The sequence below is a fragment of the Lycium barbarum genome, chromosome 7, assembly GCF_019175385.1.
Source record: "Lycium barbarum isolate Lr01 chromosome 7, ASM1917538v2, whole genome shotgun sequence".
In the NCBI taxonomy this organism is placed as follows: domain Eukaryota; kingdom Viridiplantae; phylum Streptophyta; class Magnoliopsida; order Solanales; family Solanaceae; genus Lycium; species Lycium barbarum.
In genome coordinates, this window is record NC_083343.1 from 61301644 (window position 1) to 61325278 (window position 23635).

At 36.7% G+C, this 23635-nt stretch overlaps 2 protein-coding genes across 4 annotated transcripts; one reads left to right on the forward strand and one right to left on the reverse strand.

Annotated features, from left to right (window-relative positions):
• The first annotated feature begins 387 nt into the window (after positions 1-387).
• On the forward strand, positions 388-1135 carry LOC132601502 (1-aminocyclopropane-1-carboxylate oxidase 1-like). Its single transcript, XM_060314585.1, has 2 exons — positions 388-588; positions 866-1135. The coding sequence occupies exons 1-2, from the start codon at positions 388-390 to the stop codon at positions 1133-1135; spliced, it is 471 nt and encodes a 156-aa protein (XP_060170568.1).
• A 718-nt stretch (positions 1136-1853) lies between these two features.
• Positions 1854-16138, reverse strand: LOC132603448 (NAP1-related protein 2-like). 3 transcript variants are annotated; one of them, XM_060316512.1, is made up of 10 exons: positions 15862-16131; positions 12114-12236; positions 11972-12022; positions 11438-11509; positions 11229-11342; positions 11077-11138; positions 10460-10589; positions 10225-10281; positions 10101-10133; positions 1854-2127 (listed from the first exon to the last, which is right to left on the reverse strand). In XM_060316512.1, exons 1-10 carry the CDS (start codon positions 15973-15975, stop codon positions 2056-2058), a joined length of 828 nt encoding a protein of 275 aa, XP_060172495.1. In that variant the 5' UTR covers positions 15976-16131; the 3' UTR covers positions 1854-2055. The 3 variants fall into 3 exon arrangements, with proteins under 3 accessions (XP_060172495.1, XP_060172497.1, XP_060172496.1); XM_060316514.1 differs by having other exon boundaries at positions 10460-10532; positions 15862-16119; XM_060316513.1 differs by lacking the exon at positions 10101-10133 and having other exon boundaries at positions 15862-16138.
• Between the last annotated feature and the right edge of the window lie 7497 nt (positions 16139-23635).

A 23635-nucleotide genomic window follows, 5' to 3' on the forward strand; every position in this document is an offset into this window, starting at 1 on the left:
GTTAATAGTGGATTCCATTGTTGGTCTTGAACCATTTTTCCATTGATTTCATGAAGGGTCATTCATTTGTGAATTTCAATTGAATTTCCCTTGCCTTGATTTCAAATAGCATAGGTTCTTTGAATTGAATCAAATTGAGAGGGTCTAGGTTTCATATACTTAGGCTTGCTCATAGGTTCATTATTCATTGGGTCTTGCTTTTATCCTCTATTTCTCATCCCCTTTCTTCAATTCTCATCCCTAATTTCTTGTTATCTTTAATTCCGCGTTTTTGTGATTGATTTGGTGTTTCCCCCAAATCGATTGTTATCACTCTTGGAGGGCATTCTAAACGATTGCCTAGGTCTCCCACCCAACTTCCTCAAAGATTACAACAACGACAGATGGATGGATCTTTTGTCGAGCTATCGTTATTTCCCAGCAACTAAAATTGAAGATAACGGTGCTACCTCCCACCAGGACCCCACTGTTTTGGCTCTCATATTTCAGGATGATACTGGGGGTCTCGAAGGACTCAAGGATGGGGGATGGATACCTATGGCTCCAATTGAGGGTGCCTTGGTCTTTCACCTATGCGACGTTCTTCAGGTAAATAACAAATTTAAAAGTCTTTAAGGGTTTTAGAGTTTCACTTTAAAGATGTAATTGAATGGGAACCTTGGAGCAACAGTAGTTGTCTCTGTGTGTTCTATAAGCCACGAGTTCGAGTTGTGAAAGCAACCTTTAATGTTTGCATTTGTCTACATCACACTCCTTGGGATGTAGTCCTTCCTCGGACCCTGCTAAGCCGGGATGCTTTGTGCATCGTGTTGTCTATTTACTTCAAAGATGTACTAGCATTAATTCACCTTTGCTAACTCCGCAGGTGCTAACGAACGACAAATTTGTCAGCCCCTTCCACCAAATGGTGAGGCCCAAGGGAAAGAGCCGTTATGTTTTAGTATTTTTCTACAATTTGAATGAAGAAAAATGGGTAGAACCATTGACACAATTTACTAAAGAACTCGGGGAGCTTCCAAAGTACAGGAGATTCCAATATAAAGACTACTTTGGTATGAGAGTAAAAGAGAAGTTAAATCCTCCAGCCAAGCACGAAGACAAAACAACATTGATCACCTTTGCCTCTGCAACCTAGAGACGATTAAAGTTCCTTTACTTATGTTGTTTTGATTATCTATTTGTATATTGGGTTCAATTTGCCAATAGTATTTCTATTTTGGTTGTACAAATAATTATGAAAATTGTGTCCATCTTTATGTATATATCTTCGTGACTAGCTAGACGAGTTTATCCTTATGCAAAACTTCCATTAGACTCATCTTTATCTTTTTCTAGTTCAAACTCTCAGAGAGCAAGTTTGAGATGCAAAGGTATATTGCATTCCCAAATCTGGCAAGATTTGATCTGTAATGACATGTTGATATTCCTACTACAGCATCTTGACTTTTTATCTAGCAATTAGCAAACGAATTAAGGATCTCTAAAGCAATGTCATGTTCATCAGTTCCAAGTCATGAGTAAGAAATCAGCAGTACGAGTTTTCCCCAGATAAATAATGTATGTAATGAACGAAAAAAACATGTACTGATGAACTTCTCCTATTTCTAGTTTAAGCTCTCACTCCAATTAGTATAGAATAGACTCCTTAACCAAAACATCAAAACCGGTTCAACCTAATGTCCAGTTTCTTCCAGGTTAAACTCTTGACTAACCAGAATTAGCTGTTGCATGCCCATAGAAGAAAAAAGTAGTCACCACTATCAGTACCCGTGCTTTTGCAATATTTTCGTCTACTTTCTTTTTGGGGGAGGGAGAAGAGTTTACGGGGAGCAAGGAAAATTTGAAGCCAAGCCTAAATGAAACAAGGTTCAGGGAACTCTGGAATTAGATATTTGCTTATAACAGTAGAGGAAGAAAAAAAAAAGAGTATAATCACCACTGTAATTTTGATCGTTTGCAACATTCAGAGCCTCTTTACAGACACCAAATCCCGATGATTAAACCATTCAAGATGAGATCCTAAGATAAGATAGGTGTTGAATGGTTTATCTGCTTTCACTCTTCGTCACCATCTTCGTCATCCTCATCTTGTTCCTCATCGTCTTCAGAGCCTTCACTGTCCTTACCCTGCATTAACATTTAGCATTCAAGTCAAATCAACCAATTCAACAATCTGACCAGAAAAGATTATCTTCAATCTTAATAGCGTGGTGAAGACTTATAAAGCTATAATGCTATAATGACTCATTAAGCTCTTGAAAAGAGACTGAAGAACCACTGTACACAGTTCTTTTTCACCTGATATAACCGACATTTGACAATAGGAAAGTTAATAACTAGTTTGTGCCCCTTTCCCGAAAATTTACAATGCATATATCAGTAAGATACTAGTCCTCTGCCCAAAAAATGAAGGCCATTATAGTGATCATTCTCCACCAATGACAGGGAAACAATTCAACCATAGCACAACTCCACTTTATACACAGCATCTAAGAACACCATAAGTTTGTCAATCATTCAACTAAATTCTAAGTATATTGTGACATTTTAGAGTAGGAATCAATGAGGGAGATTCTTTTTGGCAACCTTGATTCTCTCCTATTCTAGAATAGGACCGTACCTCTGAAATTAAACAACCAGAAGCTTGAGAGAATAATCAAGCTAAGATTTCTCTCAATATTCTTGGGTACCAGAACTTGTGCAAGGATTTATCGTTGCACATTTACCAGTGCCATCCAAGAAGAAAACTTCATCATTATACATTTTTCAGACAAATGTGCAACTAATCATTAGATTCCCTTAGTGTTTTTGCATCAACCAACATCGCCACTAGGATCGGAAGTCTATGGTGACCAAATCCTAGAAAGGCAATAAGCAAAGAACCCTCCACGCGCCGCCACATGCCAATTGAAGCTCAAAATATTCCAAAAGGATCTTAGCATGTGTTGTCGTGTGTGCAGCCTCCAACGACATTCCGAAAATATTCTTTTGCCGGTGGAGTCGATTCTTCACTTCAAGTTGACCCATCTAAGGTCTCGTATGTTTGCACTTCATGAAGGACTAAATCTTAATCATTCAGATCTCAGTCATAATGAGTATTTGTTTTTTAGGTCTGAATCTTGATCATTCAAATCTAAATTATTAAGTGCATTTGTTTTTAAAATTTTACCACTACTTAATGGGTTTAGATAGATCTGAATAATTCAAAATATGACAGCCTTACTATCATTAAGATGCCTATTCAACGAATTCTACAAAGATGGTAGTGAGGCTACTCTATCCACTTTCACTGCTTACTGCCGCCACCGCCCACCATTATCAACTACCACCACCGCCATCAACCACCGCAGTTATCTGTTACCCTCATTTTGCAATCGTTACCACCATTTACCATTACAACCACTAAACACTACTGACAATCACCACCATAAACCATCATTATATATCACCAACCGTTGTCACCATAATTAGCTATCACGATCGCCCAACATAACTATTAGCTACTACCACCAAGTACCGCGATCGATAACCACTGTTAATCACTATAGTCAACCACCATCATCACTAGCTACTACCCACAATCACAGCCATCATCCAACACAATCCCCAATCGACACCACAATCACCTTCGCTAGCCATCATCGCTACCAACTGGCATATAATTATTTAAAAATACTTTATTGATATAGTATTAAATGAACATCTTTTTTTCCTTTTTTTTTTTGATGACATGGGAACCCATAGCCACTACCCTTCGGGTGCGCACAGAGTAAACCCAGCTCCTGTGCAATAGCTCGCAAACCACACAGGAGAGGTAACCTGTGTAAATGAACATCTTAACGCACATCTTAATATTGATATAGTATTAAATGATCATCTTAATGCACATCTTAATATTCAGTGTTATTAATCTTAATAAAAACAAATGAGGACTAACTCCCCACGCACTCCGACAATCAAAATCTTAGGGATTCACTTAAGTTTTCCGGCGAAGTTTCTCGTTGTTAATGCTTTCAATGCACTTTTACCACATTTCCAGTATTTTGTAAATCAATTCAAGCAACAAGACATTCAACTGTCACTTTAATATTCTAGTGAATTTTTTCAACAATCAAAATATTCCCGTAAACTTTCATCTCGAAAAATAATATTCCCCTTAACTATTCGACATTCAAAATATTTTGGAGATCTCGGACAGTAGTTCACTAGTTATTTCACCATCTTATTAGAAATTGTTGTTTGAACCTCTTTTAATCTAAATGTTTGAAATAAAGGTCCACCCATAAGCGGTGTTCTAAAAGCCCACCAGGGTAAACACAATAACTTTCTCTCGCAATCATATCTAGGGTTTAGATTGTAGTATAGAGGTAGCTCCAACACATCATGACAACCATCACCGGCCAGTACTACCAGCCACGATTTGTCCAAGTCTTCCGCTTTCGCTGCACAAAGAACATGTAAGTTCTCGTTTTACGATTATGCGCTATCTAATTAGTTTAGATTAATGTGTCGTGTGTAATCATTCATTGGTATCAAAGCAATCCCTAGCATAATGACCCTTTTTGTCACAATTGTAGCATATCACTTTAGCAATTTTGACACATCTAGGACGTTTATTCTCGCCTAGTTCGGTCTTTGCTCACTTGCCAGGCTAAGCTTGAATTGGCCCTCTGTTCTTTCCTTAGTTCTTTTTCTTTGAATCAATCACTCTTGGCTTTAGAGGTGGTTGTCATGTGCAACTCAGCTATTGGCTTCATCAAAAAAGCTCACCATTAGCTTTGCAGAATGCAGCATCAAATCATTCCTCCTCTAACTCAAGATGCCTCCGTACGTCATTTAGAGTTGTGATTCGTTCATTGTGGATCAAATTCATTTTCATATGATCCCATGAACTAGGTAAAGAGCGTATGACTGCTTGGATCTATTGTTCGTCAGTCAACACATGACCAGCATCTTTCAACTCCCCGATCATATTTGTCATTTGCCTCAGATGTGTTTTCATTGAATGTTTTGGGCGTTTCTTATATGAATCAAATTAGATCGCAAAGGATCTTAGCCTTGCAGTAGAACAGGTACCAAACATATTCTTCAAAGCACTCCAATGATCCATAGCTCTTTAGTGATCCTTAAACTCCCATAGGATGTCATCATCCAAGGTGCTCATCAACGTAATGCGAACGATGACGTCCATTTTCTTCCAAGCATCATAAGTTGCATGGTCATGCCTATGTTGAAATGTGCTACCATCCTCAGGCTCACTCATGAAATTGTTAATGGCCTCCAAAATCTCTTGCTCTTCTAACACATACTTGACTTTCAAACTTCAGGTTTCATAATTATCGCCATTGAGCTTCAACTTTTTGTTGAGCTCTCAGCAACAATATTTTTTGAAGCAGTAGTCAACAACAGCAGCATACCCAGTATAATCCCACAAGTGGCGTTTGGGGAGGGTAGGATGTACCTAGACCTTACCTTTATCTATGTTCAACATACATACATATCATGACATTAAGCATTGATTGAATCAATTACACAAGAGATAGAACTCTCTAACTACACTCTTTTCACATATTTTATTTTGTTAAAGAATGACTACCGCTTCGAAAAATATTATTGTTGAGCTCAACAAAGGGTTGAAAATCAATGGCGACAATTATGAAACCTGAAGCTTGAAAGTCCAGTATGTGCTAGACAGTGTTGTGAAAGGCGCTCGCCTTACGCCTTTTGGCGTGAGGCGTGGCAAGGCGAGCCTGCCTCGCCATGGACGGCCAAGGCGTGGCATTTCCTAAAAGGCGAGGCTATGGCGACTAAGGCATAGCCTTTTGATTTATTTTTTTTAAAAGTTGGCTGACTATTTTAAAACAGAACAGAATAAAGAGACAATATAATGCTAACACTCTTGTGGTTGAAGAATTTGGAGATCTTGAAGAAGAATAGATGTTGCTTCGTTATAATTTGGTTAATGCTAACACTCAGGGACCTTATGACTTATTAACTATCTAGTTGGAGACTTTTAGACTTTAGTATCAACTATCAACTATCTACTTTTAGTTTTTTCAATTGAAATATTTGCTAGTATTTTGTTGAGTATTTGAGTTTTTGGGTATTTATATATGCATATTTAATATTTTAATTTTTTGTGTTAATTCTCGCCTCGCTTCTAAAAGGCGCTCGCCACGCCTCGCCTCGCCATGAGGCGTGAGGCGAGCCCTTGTCGCCACGCCTCGCCTTTCGCCATCCTAAACACTGGTGCTAGAAGAGCAAAAGGCTTTGTAGGCCATCAACAATGTCATGAATGAGCCTGCGGATGGCAACATGGTTCAACATAGGCATGACCGTGCAGCTTATGATGCTTGCAAGAAAAAGGACTCCACCGCTTGAATTACGTTGCTGAGCACCTTGGATGATGACACCCTAAGGGAGTTTAAGGATCACCAAAGAGCTGTGGATCTTTGGAGTGCTTTGAAGAATAGGTTTGGTCCTTGTTCTAATGCAAGGCTAAAATCCTTGGTGATCAAATTTGATTCATACAAGAAACGCTCAAAACATTCAATGAAAACACATTTGAGGCAATATATGATCGGGGAGTTGAAAGATGTTGGTCATGTGTTGACTGATGAACAACAGATCCAAGCAATCATACGCTATTTACCCAGTTCATGGAATCATATGAAAATGCATTTGACCCACAATGAACGCATCACAACTCTGGATGACGTTGGAGGCATCTTTGAGTTTGAGGAGGAACGACTTGAGGCTGCAAAGCTAATAACTGAGTTGCACGTGGCGACAACCTCTAAGCCAAGAGTTATGCAAACAAAAGGAACTAAGGAAAGAAAAGAAAGCCAACTCAACCTCAGAAAGCTCAACCTGCCAAGAGAGCAAAGAATAAACAAGGCAAGAATTAATGTCCTAAACGTGTCAAAGTTGCTAAAGTGAAATGCTACAATTGTGACAAAAGAGTCACTATGTCAGGGTTTGCTCTAATATCAATGAAGGATTACACATAAATCTAAACTAATTAGATAGCGTGCAAATCATAAACGAGAGCTTACATGTCTCCTTAGCAGAAGACAGGAAGAATTGAGACTAGTAGTACTGGTTGGTGGTTGTTATGATATATCGAAGCAACCTCTTATACCACAGCCTAAACCCTAGTTTGATTGTGAGGAAAAGCGAGCGTAGAATATTTGAGAGTTCCATCTCTCGTGTATTTCTATTGTACATCATATGTGTACTTTTATAGGAAACTGTTAGGGTTCCAATAATTACTAAAATTATTGCATCTGCCCTAATAGGCTGTCACAACACCCCTTATGGTTGGACCCTATTTTCCTACGGAAACCAAAGTTATTATTACATATTTTTTTCGTCAAAGACTTGGTCATATTGGCCAACAAAGAATGCAACTGCTAGCAAAAAAGGTTTGCTTGCTAGCATTGAACATGTGGAATTGTCCACTTGTGAAAGTCTAGCAGGAAAATCTATAAGAAAACTACAACTAGAGTTGAATATCCTTTGCAAGTAATCCATTCAGACAACTATAGGCCCATGAATACTAGGGCTAAGGCATGAAGCAAGCTATTTTATCACATTTACTGATGTTTTTACCCCTTTCAATTATGTCTATTTAATTTCCCACAAATCAGAAGCAATAAGTTGCTTTAAACGCTATATGAGCTTAGTGGATAATCAATTAGACTAGAAGATAAAAGCTCTTCAAACAAACCGTGGCCGAGACTACTTATCACAATTTAACGGGTTATGTGATGAAAGAGAATAGTTCATCAGTTGACTATCCCAAATACTCCACAACAAACTGGTATTGCCGGAAGAAGAAACAGAATGCTCCTAGAAATGTTAGGTCAATGATGGCACAAACCAGCCCTCCCAATTACCTTTTGGGGTGATATTTTGCTTACTACCACTTATGTACTTAACCGAGTGCCTACAAACTTGGTTGCAACCACTCCATATGAGTTATGGACTGTTGATATACCAACCTAAGAGTAATAAGACCTTGGGGTTTTGTTGCCTATATTCCTCTCACAAATATGGCAAATTGGGCCCGAGAGGAAGAAAAGTATCTTTATAAGCCAATAAGGTACTCGAAAACCTCAAAGGGGTGTATCTATAGGTCAGCAACACAGTGGGAGTGTAACTGAGTTTGAATCGCAAGATGTTACATTCTTAAAGGATGAATTTTCTAAGAAGGGGGAAGTATGTCAAGACCTATCCTTGTTTGAGATAAGAGATCAAGACATGCAGAGTCACTTTATTAGAGGGGGGGGGGGGGGGTACTTTAGCAGATGATGAATTAGTTTCTCATTAGCAACCTACTTCATCAGCAGATGCGAATGAAAGTAATTCGTCTACACTTGATGGAAGTGACCAAATGTATCTTGTTCCAAGTGAGAGCGACATGGTCACAAATCTTGTTTCAAGTAGGAGCAGGATTAATGTTCTTAATACAAGGGGGAGCAACATTGATCTAAATGGGAACATCTACGAATCACAAACTAGACGTTCTTGTAAGAAAACTCCCCCCCCCCCCCCCCCGACGATTTGACATTAAAGTCGGTGAACCATATATGATGCTCCTGCAAGATGAAAATGGGCTAAAATGTAAAAGAGGTTCTCTCATGCCCTTCTAATGACAAATGAACAAAAACATTGTTCTAGCTATAGTTGCAAGCTTGCATCTTGAATTACATCAAATAGATGTAAAGATTGCCTTTCTCAATGGAGAATTAGACCTAAAATTCTTGTCCAAAACTTAAACCTAGTGTTTTCTCTTTATGATGTTCTAAGGTCAGCATTCTTTTTTTAATCAAGATTCTAAGGTCTGCATTCAATCCTCTAAACTTGATATCAGCCTCATTATTGCAAAAAGCAAATATACATTTCCGAGCAAAAGACTGTAATCGAGTTGGCAGCCTCATTTGTGCAAAACTGCGAAAGGCAAAGATGTTTGTTGAATTGTCAACCAAACAACACCCTCATCAACCCCTTCCCTTTCACCTTCTGGTGTCTTATGTGTCTTATGTTTTTCAGGTCCCTCTTTGCTACTTTTGTTTGATATAAGACTAGTCAAGTCTTGTGGAAAGCATGATAAATGAATCTTCTGAGTTATGCTCACAACCCAAGCCGAAAACTACTCATAGATAATCTAGAACATGTAGCTTGAAGCCCTAAAATAGGAAACATCACGACAGAGATGTAGCAAATCGCAGATCTTGCGATTTTAGAGCCTCCACAGAGTAACCACGCTATCCTTAGAATTAAGGCTTCTATTGAAGACCAATAAAATGAGGAAAATTCTTGAAAAGAAAGCCTCTAGTGAATTGACACAGTTTGTCCGGGGAGAAAGGATACAGAAAGTTATCCCTGACAAATAGTTTTTCCCCAAAAACACGCTTAAGCTACCCAATTATCCATACATATTATTTAACATATTTGCAATAATATTGCACATTAGTGTTTGGTTGTCAAATTTGGTCCATTATTTCAACTTCGCTTGAAATAGAAAATTTGAATTTTGAAAAACTGGGTTGAGTATTTCAAGCAAAATAATGATTCTCTCACAAACTTTAAACGTTCTTTCCAAGTAAAATTCATGTCCAAACACACCCATTTAACTTTCAAATCCTTTTTTTCAACTTCAACTTCAAATTCTCTTTTTATTAGCTTCAACGAAATATTGACCAAACTCGTACTTTAGTAAGCCGTCAATCTATTACCATCATTGTAGCAAGCTTACTCAATAATTAACTCACTCGAGGGAGCAACCAAAACAAAATCCTTGACTCCACAGTTTTCTTCCACCCTCAATGACCCTCCCTTTCTCATCACATCTTTGACCTTCGGAAGTGCCAACTTAAGAAGTTGATCGATTACTTGGGAAGAATATTCGACATTATCTACAACGGCCAGGCAACTTATTTGAAGATATGATGCTGGAGGTTAATAAAGAAAAGAAATATTCTGAAAATAATGTAAGCCCAAAGAGAAACACACATTACAGCCACAGTAAACAAAGTATTCATGTACTTATCCATGATATAGTTATGACACTTATGAACCCGTTGATGTATCTTTACCTCGTCAGCATCAAAATCTTCTTCATCAGGCTCCTGTGGTATAACAATGCTCAGATGGTGGTATCAAAGGCAACAAACATGTTTCACGGCCAAATAATAAAAGAAAACAAGAAGCGGGGCTAACATTGTTAAAATAAGTGAGCGGGTTCGGCCACAAGTCGTCCTTAATTATCTCCGCAACCTACAAAAGCCAAAGGTCTAAAGTGTCAAAATGAAATCTTCAGCAAAAATTATACCTCAGTGCACCAAAATTAGCACCATCTACCCCTCCGCCCACCCACACACCCAAAGGCAAAGAAAATAGAAATTTGGAATTTAAAATCATCTTGAAGTAATCTGCAGAAGATATAAGCATATACCTCATCCTGAATCTCTAGAGCCTCATCCTCATCCTCATCTTTTTGGTTGACTTCACTGAACCATGTAAAGAAGCTGCATAGAAGACCCAAGAGAGAAAGCAACTGAGCAAGGATGGCCAGAACTATTACACTGCAATATTTATCAAGAAAAGACTACAGAACATAAGGCCAGTTACAGCACCACTGCTACAGTATTTTATAGCTGCATTAATCAGTAATTATCTTCATGTTTTCTAGAAGAATCTCAGCTTCTGTTCTGATTATGACGACAAAGCTCAGTGTCACGGCTAACCAAAAACCAGCAGTAGTGACACAAAAACATTCCAGCAACCAATATTGTAGAACAATTGGTGTAAGTTATTGAAAAGTTTGCACTGCAATGGACCAATTATACACCATATATGTTATAATGTGCATCAACAAACACTGACGTTATCATCAACAAAGTTTGAGAGTCTGAGACGAGTAAACGTACTATCAAACATTAGCCAAACCACGGTTTCCACTTTCCAACCATATATCAGAGCATTCAGTTTTGTGTTAGAATAAAATCAATAAATAGTCAAAGTTGATTAAAAATAGATCATATACAAATTCCTAGAAATAAGTAAACTCGCCTTTCCTCAGCATGAGATCGCTTGTTTCCATTCTTCTCGTGAGCAACTCCATTAGGAATGCCCTTCAAAGAGTTACCCAATATCATTAATATGAAGAAATAGCGAACGTACAGAATGTGTGACATCTGTCAAGCTGCAAATGGGTAACTCACCATGCCTTCTTTCCATTTTATTGTTGTAGCAGAAATCTTTGTGGGTCCATCTTCAAGGAAGGTATAGGTCTTTGAGAGCTTTGTATTTTCAAAATAAGGATTTGCATTGAAGTTCTGTTAAAAAGGGGAAGGAAATCATCATTCTGAATTTCCAAAAAAAAAAGTAACATATATCGATGTACATTAGTTTCATGAGGGGAAAAACTCACAAAGGTGATCGAGTAGCCCGACTTCACATCTTTAGATTCTTCCACTTCAATAGAACTAAGAGACTTGAAGATCTAGCATGGTATAAGGCAGTTACATTTTGAGATGCAGAACTCAAGAAGCATTTAAAGGATAAGTCAAAATTTATTATAGATTTATAGTGGAGAGCCTCGTTGCTAATACAGCATTGACTTATCAAAAATAATACTCCCTCCATCCCAATTTATGTGATATAGTTTGACTGGCACGGGTTTAAGAAAGAAAGGAAGACTTTTGAAACTTGTGGTCTAAAACAAGTCATAGATATTTGTGTGGTTGTAAATCATTTCATTATGGGTAAAAGAGGAAGTTTTAAGTTAAATTGTCTCTAAATATAGAAAAAATCATTCTTTTTGGGATAGACTAAAAAGGAAAGTGTATCACATAAATTGGGACAGAGGGAGTACCAAGTTCATCATTGATAAAACTTGACCAAAAAATAGCAGTTGGTCATAATCTAGAATAATAGTTTCATAACCAACAAATTAGAATCAAACCTTTTGGTCTTCTTCAGTTAGAAGTTCACCTAGGACAGGATGACTCAAAAACTGCAAGTAATGAAAGAAGTCAATTAAATGAGAAGCAATTCAGATTTTCAGCAACATATAGATAAGGAAGTATCAGGTTAGGATCACTAACAGCAGTCAACCAGAAGTCCGGAATAGTTTTAATGATGTTGTTTCGCTTATCATAGACAGGCTTGCGGATCACATTGTACTTCTGTTCCACTTCCAATACTTTATCACTTGCTTCTTCATTGATCTGATATAAAAAAATAAAATGCTCATTAGTTAACATGTAAGACCAACTATGAAGCAAAATAAATCTAGCAATCAATTCTATGTTAGATATTTTTTATTTTTGTTTCACCTAAATAGGAATATACCCTGACGGCCAGCTTTTGCTGTGAGCACACTAGCAAAAGCTCGAATATAAACACTCCCCATATGAATAGGGATGCTTCTTTACGCCTATAGAATATCAATTAAGGTTTCCCCTTTTTCACTGAAATGGAACATGTATCCTTCAACTAATTATTAGGCATTTTCACAATTGCACATACCAACTGTTGTTATCATTATGCACATACAGAGCAGCCATATGATGGTTGTAGGAGGTGATGGTTTCCCAGTACCAGCTTCACAGTACAACCCACTGGATGAGCCCAGTCTATTACGTTTGAGGCGAAGGAAGAGCCCATAACTGTTGGATTTGATCCAGATGAAGCTTCTCTGGGGAACAACCCCAAGGTGGGAAATCATGGGAAGAAGGAGCAAAGGGGGAATTCTGGAACTATTGAAAAACTCAAGGCCTCGAACTTTCCTTCCACAGTTCTGAGAATTGGGAGCTGGGAGGTAATATTGATGTTTTAGTTTTGAGTATAATTTGTAATCTACAAATTGCAGTCTAGAAGTGATTGCAATTCTGTTGTGTCTGCAGTACAAGTCAAGATATGAAGGGGATCTGGTGGAAAAGCTCCCTTATGGTTCTAAAGGCCAGATTCTTTAAATTTGAAGATGATCATAATGTCGAAGTTCATTAAAAAAGAAATTGAAGAAGCTTTATAGGTGATATATAAAAATAAAAGGACTAGAGCATTCAATTGAAAGAGAATAACAAAATACCAAATAGCTCATATCTTGTACCTCTTGTGGAATCGAATTATATGCTATAGATTCTACCACATACATGCAAAGAAAGGGAAGCTTAGGATCCAAGGTTCTTGGCTATTACACACGTCTTTTCATATATCATCTTGCCTATAAAGGAAGATCTAACAGTGCTACCAATATAGAAATTGTCCCAGTTCTCTGTTTTCTTTTCACAGTTTTGGTTTAAACTGGTTGTGATTTTAGAAATACGCTCCAACACTGTTATGCAAATTAAACTTTGAAGGAGGAAAAACGGTTATTAGATTATTTCCTCCAATGAGTTCTCCTAGATCTTGTAATGCCAAACAACAAAATGATGGATTAGAATAACGAAACTTAACTCAAAAGTAAAAGAAAACAGAAATGTGAATTGGCACCCACAGCTTCAAACCAGTTGTTATTAAAGAAGACAAATTTGGCGTTTCTTTCACCACATATATAAAGCCAGGGTTCACTATCAGGTGAAAGGCGCTAAAATAGGAACTAAAACATAGGATACCTCATAACACCTCCAAAATATGACCGGAAAAAGAAAAAGACAACATTCCTCAAATCACAAAAATTAATGAAGACAGTCCTTTTTTTATTTATGACAATTAAATGACGACGATCTTTACATGTACCTCGAGTATAATCTTGCCAACCTAAACTACAAAGTTATTCCCTTAAGTAGCTTATGTAGTTCTCTAGTATGTGTTGTTTACTTTTTCAAGAAATATATATAAACAAGGTTGCACTCACTGTTCATTCTTCATTCTAGCTTAACATTCACCATTAGTTCAACAAAAAGATGAAACTTCCCGTCCACAACAAGAGCAAGTCACAAAGTCTTTGAACAAATATGAGGAAGCAAATATTGTAAAGATTGAGTCTTCCCGGGTTTAAAATGTCCAGACAAGGGAGTAAATCCGAGTGCTAATATATCAATACATGCAAAGAAGTAAATTCCATATGGCTGATAACCTTCCACTTACAACATCTGCTTCACAAAAGCATAATTGGATGAGTCACAAACTATTTAGAAGCACTACTTACCACCCAATTCTCTACTAGAAACAATAGAAATAGTGGATTCAGTAACACTATATCCATTGCTCAAAAGTACTATAAAGTACTAGATGCAGTATCAACAATTGGGGCAATAAAGGTGTGTTTTTACCTCAAAGGAAAGAAAAGAAAGTTTATGAAGAAACAGAATGATAGAAATTTGGAAAAAAGGAATTACCTTTTCAAATAGGAACTAAAACATAGGACACCTCATAACATATCCAACATATGACGGGGGAAAAAGGACAGCATGCCCCAAATCACAAAAATTAATGAAGACAACAACAACAACAACAACAGCCCAGTGAAATCCCACATCTTGGGGTCTGGGGAGGGTATAATGTACGCAGACCTTACTCCTACCAAGGTAGGATGGCTGTTTCCGAGAGACCCTCGGCTCAATAGAAGCATAAAAAGGGGGTCAGATAAGGTTAAAAGATTTAAAACGATATTGCAATGAAATAATGCAAGCGACACAGTAAAACAAGATAATCAAGGAATTCAAAGCGATATGGAAATGCAAATCACGAAAGCGGCACAGATAAAATAGAGTAATCAAAGTACAGAAAGTAGCAAATAATAACATAAATCAAAGCACAAGAAATTATAATGCGCTAATGCGCCTACTAATAAGGAAAGATAACGAGACTTATATACTAGCCTTCTACCCTAATGTGGGTCCTCCACACCTTCCTATCTAAGGTCATGTCCTCGGTAAGCTGTAACTGACGACGATCTTTACATCTTGCCAATCTAAACTACGTAATTATTCCCTTAAGTAGGTGATATAGTTCTCTAGTATGTGTTGTTTGCATCGAAGAGAACATACATAAACCAGGTTGCCCTCACTGTTCATTCAAGCTTAACATTCACCATTAGTTCAACAAAAAGATAACACTTCCCGTCCCAACAAGAGCAAACCACAAAGTCGCATTTCACATTCACAGACATCAACTTACAAAGGTCTGAACGAATACGAGGAAGCAAATATTGTAAAGATTAAATCTTCCCAATCCCAGGTCTAAGAATGTCCAGACAAGGGAGGAAATCTGAGTGCTAATATATAAATACATGCAAAGAAATAAATTCCATACGGCTGATAACCTTCCACTTAAACATAGGGGCGGAGTCAGAGGGGTGCAAAGGGGGTCAATTAAACCCCCTTCGTTGAAAAATTATACTGTGTAGGTAGGGCAAAAATGATTTTTTTTGCATATATATGAATTGTTGAATCCCATTGGCATAAGAATTTGTTTTTTTTAACCCCCTTACTTGAATTCCTTGCTCCGCCACTGCTTGCACAAAAGCATAATTGGACAAGTCACACACTATTTACAAACTACTTACCACCAAATTCCCTACTACAAAGAAAAAAAGGTACTTTTTTCACAAAAGCAGCTCGGTATACATGGGCTTTTTTAACACCATTGCCTTTGACCCAAATTAATTTTCTCAAATATATACGTATATATTTATACTAAGTCAAGGCTGAACCCATTATCACAAAGAAATAGTGGATTCAGTAACAATCCACTGATTCAAAACTAGCATAAAATACTAGATGCAGTGTATTCTCAATATAAACAATTGGGGCAATAAAAGGTGTGTTTTACCTCAAAAAAAAAGAAAAAAAATATATGAAGAAACAGAAGGAGAGAAATTTGGAGAGAAAAAAAGAAAGGAATTACCTTCTCAAGCTCGTCTTGTATTTCTTGCAATTTCTCAATGGAAATAACAAGGTCACCATCAATGTTGTTGTTTTCTTCATCAAGTTTTTGCTTCTTCCCTTTGTCTGCACCCATCTTATTCTCTAAAACCCTGAGAGAGAAATAGAGAGGTTTGTTGAATGTAACTTACTGCCTTAAACCCTAAACCCCGTGCGTGTGTGTGGCCAGGGGGTGTGGGGGGAGTTTATATGTGGTGATAGTGGAACAGTGCACGTGTGACTTTGTCCGTGTGAGGGACATAACATAACATTGGGTTAGGGTTTACATTTCACGTAAGGCGATAAATTAAAAGTGCTAACCAGTAAGAAAGGACACATAGCTCACTAAACACTTTAATCACTTAGCTTTGGCCAAGCCTCTGTAATGAGCTTATTAGCCTATTTGGATGGGCTTATGCCTATAAGCTGTTTGCAGCTTATAAGCTAAAAAAAAAAATATTGGAATAGTCTAACTTATTTTTTTGACTTATAAGTTGTTTTCAGCTTATAAGCTACTTTAGATAAGCTAAGTCAAATGGGCCTAATTATTTTTTTGAGCTTATTTTAAGCACAAAATGACTTTAAGCTGGCCAACCAAACACTCAAAAAAGCTAAAAACAAGTTATAAGCAACTTATAAGTCAATCCAAATGGGCTCTATATCTTTTTATTACGTAGAAATCCCAGCTGCTACCCTTCGAATGCGCACAGAGTAAACTCAGCTCCTGTGTAATAGCTCGCAAACCATATAAGAGATAATCAGCTTATATAAAAAAATATTTTTAGTAAAAAAAAGTTTGTGTTTGGCTAATCAAATTAAAAAGCACTTTTGAGCAGTAATTAGTATTTAGCCAAGCTTTTAAAAAGTACTAGTTTCTCGACACATGCATTGCACGTGTATGTCCAATCATATATTAGGCGTTTTACAAAATAAAAATAATCTCAATATTATCAAAATACAATCTTGAGTATATATTTGTATATGAAAGAATAAAGCTAACACACACCTGGTCTAGGTGGTCATTAAGTTGTACAACATGTTTTTCTGAGGTTCGTCGGTTTTAAAAAAAGAGTATTTAAATCACAGAGGAGCATTGCAAGAAGGTGTCTCTTAAGAAAGGTCTACCTATGATGATACAATACTTCAGGCAATGTATATTTGGGGACCACAAATAAGATAGCTCCTCCTTCTCTTCCACATAATAAGGTTTTTGGACATCAATTTTGGTCGGGGATGAAATGCAGTACAGTAGAAGGTGACCTTGTTGTTCTTAGACATCATTAAGTACACATTTTTGTGAATGAATAATGCAGGTCCTCATATCGCGACTTGTTTTTCAAGGTCAAGATAATTATATCGTATGAACATAAAAAGATGAACGATAAAAGCTTAATTAGGTACTTGTTATTTTTCACTTATTTTGCTTTTATGAGTAAAAACATGCAATGGATCATATCTTACCTAATACTTCTTTATAAATGATATTTGTGGTGTATGTTCCTATCCACAAAACAAATTCAAACATACCACAAATCAACACCCAAGCTCCAGAGCAAATTAAAATTAATAATAACTCATACTACGACAGGCCCAAATTATGTGGCATTTTTTGCTTTCCGGGAGTCAATTTGACTAATCTTTGAAGTTAGATTGATTTTGATCAACTCCATATTTTAAAATTAAATTTAAATATTCAAAAATTATAATTGAAAAATATTATAAGTTGCAATTCTTCTCACATCAATATGATTAAAAAGTATACTTTAAAATATTGGTCAAAGTTTACATAGTTTGAATCTTCAAAAGTGAAAAATATCATATAAATTGGGGCAGTGGAAGTAGCTAAGGCACTTTCCCAATGAAGTCCTTGACTTCACGATCTCTAACCTTGTCCATGGCCTTAGACCTCGCTCCACATATCTATTAGTAACCTTTTATATATCTAACCACATCAACACACTCTCACTGTACGACAATCTAGGGTCACTATTTCTAAAACACACATTTCTAACAAAAATCAAGTATTTTCTTTTCCTATTCAAAGTCTATGTCTTACAATAAAAATAAACTAAAAGGAAGAAAGAACATTTGTGATATGAATGCTCTACGAACAACAATAATATTGTGAGCTCTCCTACAATTAATTTGCATATATAACAAAAATTGTTTCAGAAGTATATATAACAAACATTGTCTGTTATAAAGGTTGAACAAAATAAATATAACAGTAATAAATATTGGAAGTATATAATTTGATCAACAAAGAGGAAAAAGAAGGGACATTTATTGATTACTGGAATTTCGTTATTTATAACCATTTTGTACCACTTTGTTATCAAGCAAATGGAACAAAAGCGATAATTAATAATACACCTAGCCAATATTATCAACGGAAAAGGCTCAAATATGTCATTGAACTATTGGAAATGGCTCATTTATGCCTCTCGTCAATAGTTTGGCTCATTTATGTCATCACCGTTATCAAAGTGGCTCATCTATGCCATCGTTGTTACCAAAGTGGCTCATTCATGCCATTTTTCATTAACACCAGTTTTACGATACCAGATATGATACGTGGACTTCAATTAGAGGTTCACGTTGTTAATTAAACCAGCCCAATTTTAAATCCCAAATTAATAAAAAAAAATGGCATGACTGAGCTATTTTGGTAACGTCGATAGCATAAATGAGCCAAACTATTGATGAGTGGCATAGATGAGCCATTTTCGATAGTTCGATGGCATATTTGAGCCTTTTCCGTATTATCAATAATGTAGACGTTACTGCAATTTAGATCCCTGTGAAAAGCACAAGGTTCATGTGTACACAAATAACACGACACCTTAAGGATTTATGCTGTAAACTTTCTTTAGCGCTTTCATTGAAATATATTTGTGTTTTTTCTCTACTCTCTCAAGTTACCTGCAACACTCTGTTATTCTTGTTCTTCAACTTCTTCAGATTCTCGACTTACCCTTTTTTTTTCAATCACATAATGTTGTATTTGTTTACAAAGAGTATAGTATGTACTCTAAACTAGTAAGTACTCTCTATTTAGAGTAGAAAACAATAAAAGAATTTGAAGTGCATAAAGACATACTTTAAAATTTCAACTTTCCAAGAGGTAAAGTTTTGATGAGATTGAACATAAATAGAATTAGAATTACTATGGGAGACTTGTTTAAAATGTTTGCCCCAAAAAAAAAAAATTCCAATAAAGCATATAATGAAAGTAGTGTTGAGATTTTGCACCAGAATTTATTCGGCAACCGTGCTCTTCATTGTTTAGAATTTTGTAACTGTTTGTATGGTATACTCCGTTGTGGACTCACGTGATTCGATTTTCATCCCTTCAAGGAGATTACAATGCAATTACATTCTTGTGGATCAATGTCTTCAGTAAGCCGACTGATTATTCATTGATAGTCCATAAAGTTGTGCAATTTGACTTGTTTCCATACTAAAAGTGTGGAATTGGACCCAGTTTCATGCCATGTCAATCCCCTCTTCTTGATCAAACACTCTGAATATTTTTTCCATCGATCTGATATATAGCCATCCTCGCGCTCTTCATTTCACCCATAATTTCCGAATTTAGTTCAAAACTGAGTTAAAACATCAAGAAAGAAAAAGTGCAGAAAGCAGTTTCAAAATAGTGCATGTTCTAAACCACAACTACTGTAAATTGATCCTACGTTGATTAACACTACATTTAGACAATCACAACAGTAATCTGTCTTTAGTCATTTGGTTTTTAACACATCCCCTCCTACGAGGTAACGTTTCTTTTTCTTCTTTAAGTAGTTAGCAAGAGGAAGTTAGGCAAGAGTCTCTTTAAAGAGGTGTTTGATGCGTGTATCTGTGGCCCTTTTTTAAAAAAAAAATTGTCTTAAAAATTAATAGTAAGAGTATTTACGTAATTTAACTTTTAAGTTAGGGAGTTCATGCTTTTAATATAATATAGATTTCTAGTGTTTTTTCTCAAAAGTACTTTTAGGGAAAAACCAATTTTTTAGCTTTTGAAAAATAGCTTCTGTTACTCCCCAAAAACACTTATTTTCTCCCAAAAACTTGACCAAACACCTCTTTTTTTTTAATAAGCATTTTTTGAAAAAATAAGCACTTTTGGTCTCCCATAAACTCGGCCAAAGAGGCTATACGAATAATATTTTTATCATTGAGTCAAAAAAAATACTCCTAAAACAGTACAACTTGTACTCATTACAAGCTTCAGTGCATGATATGCAAGGTTATTAGGTGTTACATCTTGAACATAGGTTAAAAAGGAAGAGAGGAATGAAGAGAAGAAAGAAAAAGAGAAGACAAAAGGAAAGAGAGATGACAAGGCCAAAGGAAAGGAGGGGGAAAAGATTAAGTTGATACCAAATTGTTGATATCGCAAGAAACAGAAAGAAGGAGAGAAGAATTTAGAAAGAAGAGAAGTAGAAGAGGAGGAGGAGAAGGAGAAGAAGAAGAAGAAGAAGAAGAAGAAGAAGAAGAAGAAGAAGAAGAGGGAAATCTGATTAATCTCAATTCATAAGCACTACAATGAGGTTGCATATGTATATGTATATATACACAACAGGTCACGCAAATGAAATGTAACAATGTAAAATTACAAAATAAAGGAAAAAGGGAAAAGAAAGCTGGCAACTAACTTCTACCAGAATTTCCCGCCAAAACTGGCTAATGACAATTGCAGCCTAATTTGTGATTCTAGCCACTATTTTGTGCATCAATACCCTCCAGTTGGAGAACACCCTTGTACTCAAGGGTGAAATTTGGAAATCGAACCCTCAAGGTAGCAGCAGTTTCCCAAGTAGCACAGTCAAGTGGCATATTAGACCATTTGATGAGGCATTGAGCAATAGTCTTGTTACCCTTCTTGACACACGTCTAGCCAAAACAAATTCAGGTTGAGGACAATGAGGGCTAGTTAAATCAAGCACAAGAGGATGGACAATCTCAGCAGTATTAGCATGACAAAGCTTCAGTTGTGAGATATGGAAAGTGGAGTGGATCTTGACTTCAGGAGGTAGATTCAACCTATAAGCAATAGCTCCAATTTTTTCTACAATGGCATAGGGGCCAAAATACTTGGCAGTGAGCTTGTGGTAAGGAGAATAAGCTAGTGTGACTTGTCTATAAGGTTGGAGTTTGAGGAAAACGCAATCACCAATAGCAAACTGTCTATCTGATCTATGAGCATTAGCTAGTGACACCATTATTTGTTGAGCCCTAAGAAGATGACACCTAATAAGCTGGAATTTGAGTTCCTTGACTAAGAGAAGATTGTCAGCTGGTTCTGAGTCAGTGGAACCAGGAATATAGGGTAAATGAGTAGGAGGAGCATAGCCATATAACAGTTCAAAAAGAGAAATTTGTGTTACAAATTGGAAAGTAGAATTATACCAATACTCTACAAGTGGCAGGAAGTTGACCAGTCATGTGGAGTGTCAAAACAAAAGCACCTTAAGTAGGTTTCTAGACACCTATTAAGGAATTTACTTTGACCATCAGTCTGGGGGTGGTAAGCAATGGAAGTTTGAATTTGAACACCTTGAAGAGATAAGAATTCTTTCCAAAAACAACAAATAAATATGGGGTCTCTAGTGAAGTCGAGGCAGAATAAGGGTGAGAAAGAGCAAGGAACTGGCCATACTTAGTGAATCTGTCGACAATAACCCACACAACACTCTTACCTTTAGAACTTGGTAATCCGTCAATGAAGTCCATGGTAATATCAGTCCATGGTAAAGAAGGAATGGGAAGGGGTTGTAGTAGTCATAGGTAAGGTGCAGGATCATGTTTGTTTCTTTGGCACTCAATGCATTGGTGGATGGAGGTAGAAATATCATTTATGATTCTCTTCAAGTAGAAATAAGATAGTAACCTTCTAGTGGTTGCATCAATACCAGAGTGTCCACCAGTAGGGGTGTTGTGCCATAGGGAAATCAGTTTGGACCTTAAAGCAGCATCATTCCCAATCACCAAGTTACCCTTCCTTCTTAATTGGCCATTTAACCAAGTGAACTGATTATGAGGTGTAGTGTTACATGCCGTGTTTTCATAAGATTAGTCCGTCGTAAGTTAATCAACGTGAGCATGGAGAGTGAGATTATCTTTAAGGTTACAAGTTCTTAAACCATGTTTAACAAGTGTTAAGTAAGTGTCGTGAAGATTAGAGGTTAAACGAATTGAAAGGATTAAGTTTTGTCGAAGTCCTACGTTTGGTCATGAGTTACGGCATGACTTGGCCCAATTTTCCATGGGTCTATCTCCAAGTATATGATGGGTTACGGGGTGAATTACCCACTCAAATTCACGTTCATCGAGTCTAGTTTCCAACGTACCAAGCCATTCGGCAACCGGAGCTTTGTACAAAAAGTTATGTACGTTTTAAGAAAGCGTTGCAGAGCAGACCCGAAAAATGGTGGGAAGTACAGACCGTTTTATGAATTACGGTCTGTATCCAGACTGTATTTTGAGGAAGTAGAGATATTTTAAGTGTATAAATCGGTGCAACCCTCTTTTTATTTCATTTTCACCTCAAAATGATCACATATCACTCCCAATTGATCTCTACAAGTTCATACATGGTTCAAGTGAAGATCTAAAAGGAAACAACATGAGTCTTGCGTCGGGATCTTATGGTGCTAGTAGAACTTGGTTCGTTCTTGTTGTTGATTGAATTGGAAGTTTTTTAAGTTGAAGTAATCTTGAAATAACACTTATTCTTATTATTCAAGGTAAGATTCTACCCCCCCCCCCCCCTCCTTGTATTTGAGCTTGTATAAGTCATAGCTAGCCTGTATGGTTGAAAACCTGTAAAGTAAATGCCGGAAACAATAGTTTTGAGGTTGTTGTATATTGAACTATTTTGGGAGTGTTTCTATATTACTTTGTGGCAAGAAATCATGAAGAATAACTTAAGCAGGTTGTTGTTGTTGTTGATTTGTACTTTGGAAGATTTTAAAGGTGTAGCTTTACTAGTTATAAACCAAGCTTGTCGCTCAACGTATCATTTGTATTGATTGAAGAGTTAAATGTAGTTGCTAATTGCTGTGATTGTTGTCATTATTGGGAAATTGAGGAATGTAAGAGAAACAGTAGAAATGCTGCACTTTTCGTTATAGAATAAGCTTTACATTTGACGTACGATTTTTGTATCACTCGTAGCGTGATGATAATGTCATTTTAATTGTTGTAGATTAAAGGGTGGTGAATCGAACTCATTGTGGTTGTTGATCAAGTCGTCGCAAGGTATGTAAAGGCTACTCCTTTCTTTCATTGGCGTGATCTTATAATCAGAAAGAGTCGAACGAACGTTCGAAGAAAAGCGTGTATCATAAGAGTTCGTGTTCCGTTGTCACCGTCTTTCTCATGTCATAGTTATTCCTTGTTGGGAACTCATATTTGTTTCATACTTGTTCCATGTTAGTAGATAGAGTAGAGAGGTCCTATATACTATACATTACTATTATACACAGAGATATACACCGAGCCCTATATATGTGGCCAAACAGATATACACTAACCCCTATATATGTGGCCGGGCATATATACACCAAGACTTGTAGGGTCGGGAAGATACACACCGAGTCGTATATGAGGTCGGGTAGGTTATTTCAGTATTGCTTATACGATATGAGTCAGAAGTAGGTAAGTATCTTCCATATTATCATTGACTCTTCAAATTTCATTTAGTCTATTATGTATATCAGTTTAGTTTCAGTTATTCATTTGCCTTACATACT

Bases quoted from the DNA above. Each gene is read 5' to 3' on its own strand.
- LOC132603448 (XM_060316512.1), bottom strand. From the start codon at position 15,975: ATGGGTGCAGACAAAGGGAAGAAGCAAAAACTTGATGAAGAAAACAAC. The intron at 11,510-11,971 runs GTTTGATTCTAA...ATACCATGCTAG, and splicing joins TAACTGAAGAAGACCAAAAG to ATCTTCAAGTCTCTTAGTTC. The intron at 2,128-10,100 runs GTAAAGATACAT...ATGTTAATGCAG, and splicing joins AAGATTTTGATGCTGACGAG to GGTAAGGACAGTGAAGGCTC.
- LOC132601502 (XM_060314585.1), top strand. From the start codon at position 388: ATGGATCTTTTGTCGAGCTATCGTTATTTCCCAGCAACTAAAATTGAA. The intron at 589-865 runs GTAAATAACAAA...CTAACTCCGCAG, and splicing joins ACCTATGCGACGTTCTTCAG to GTGCTAACGAACGACAAATT.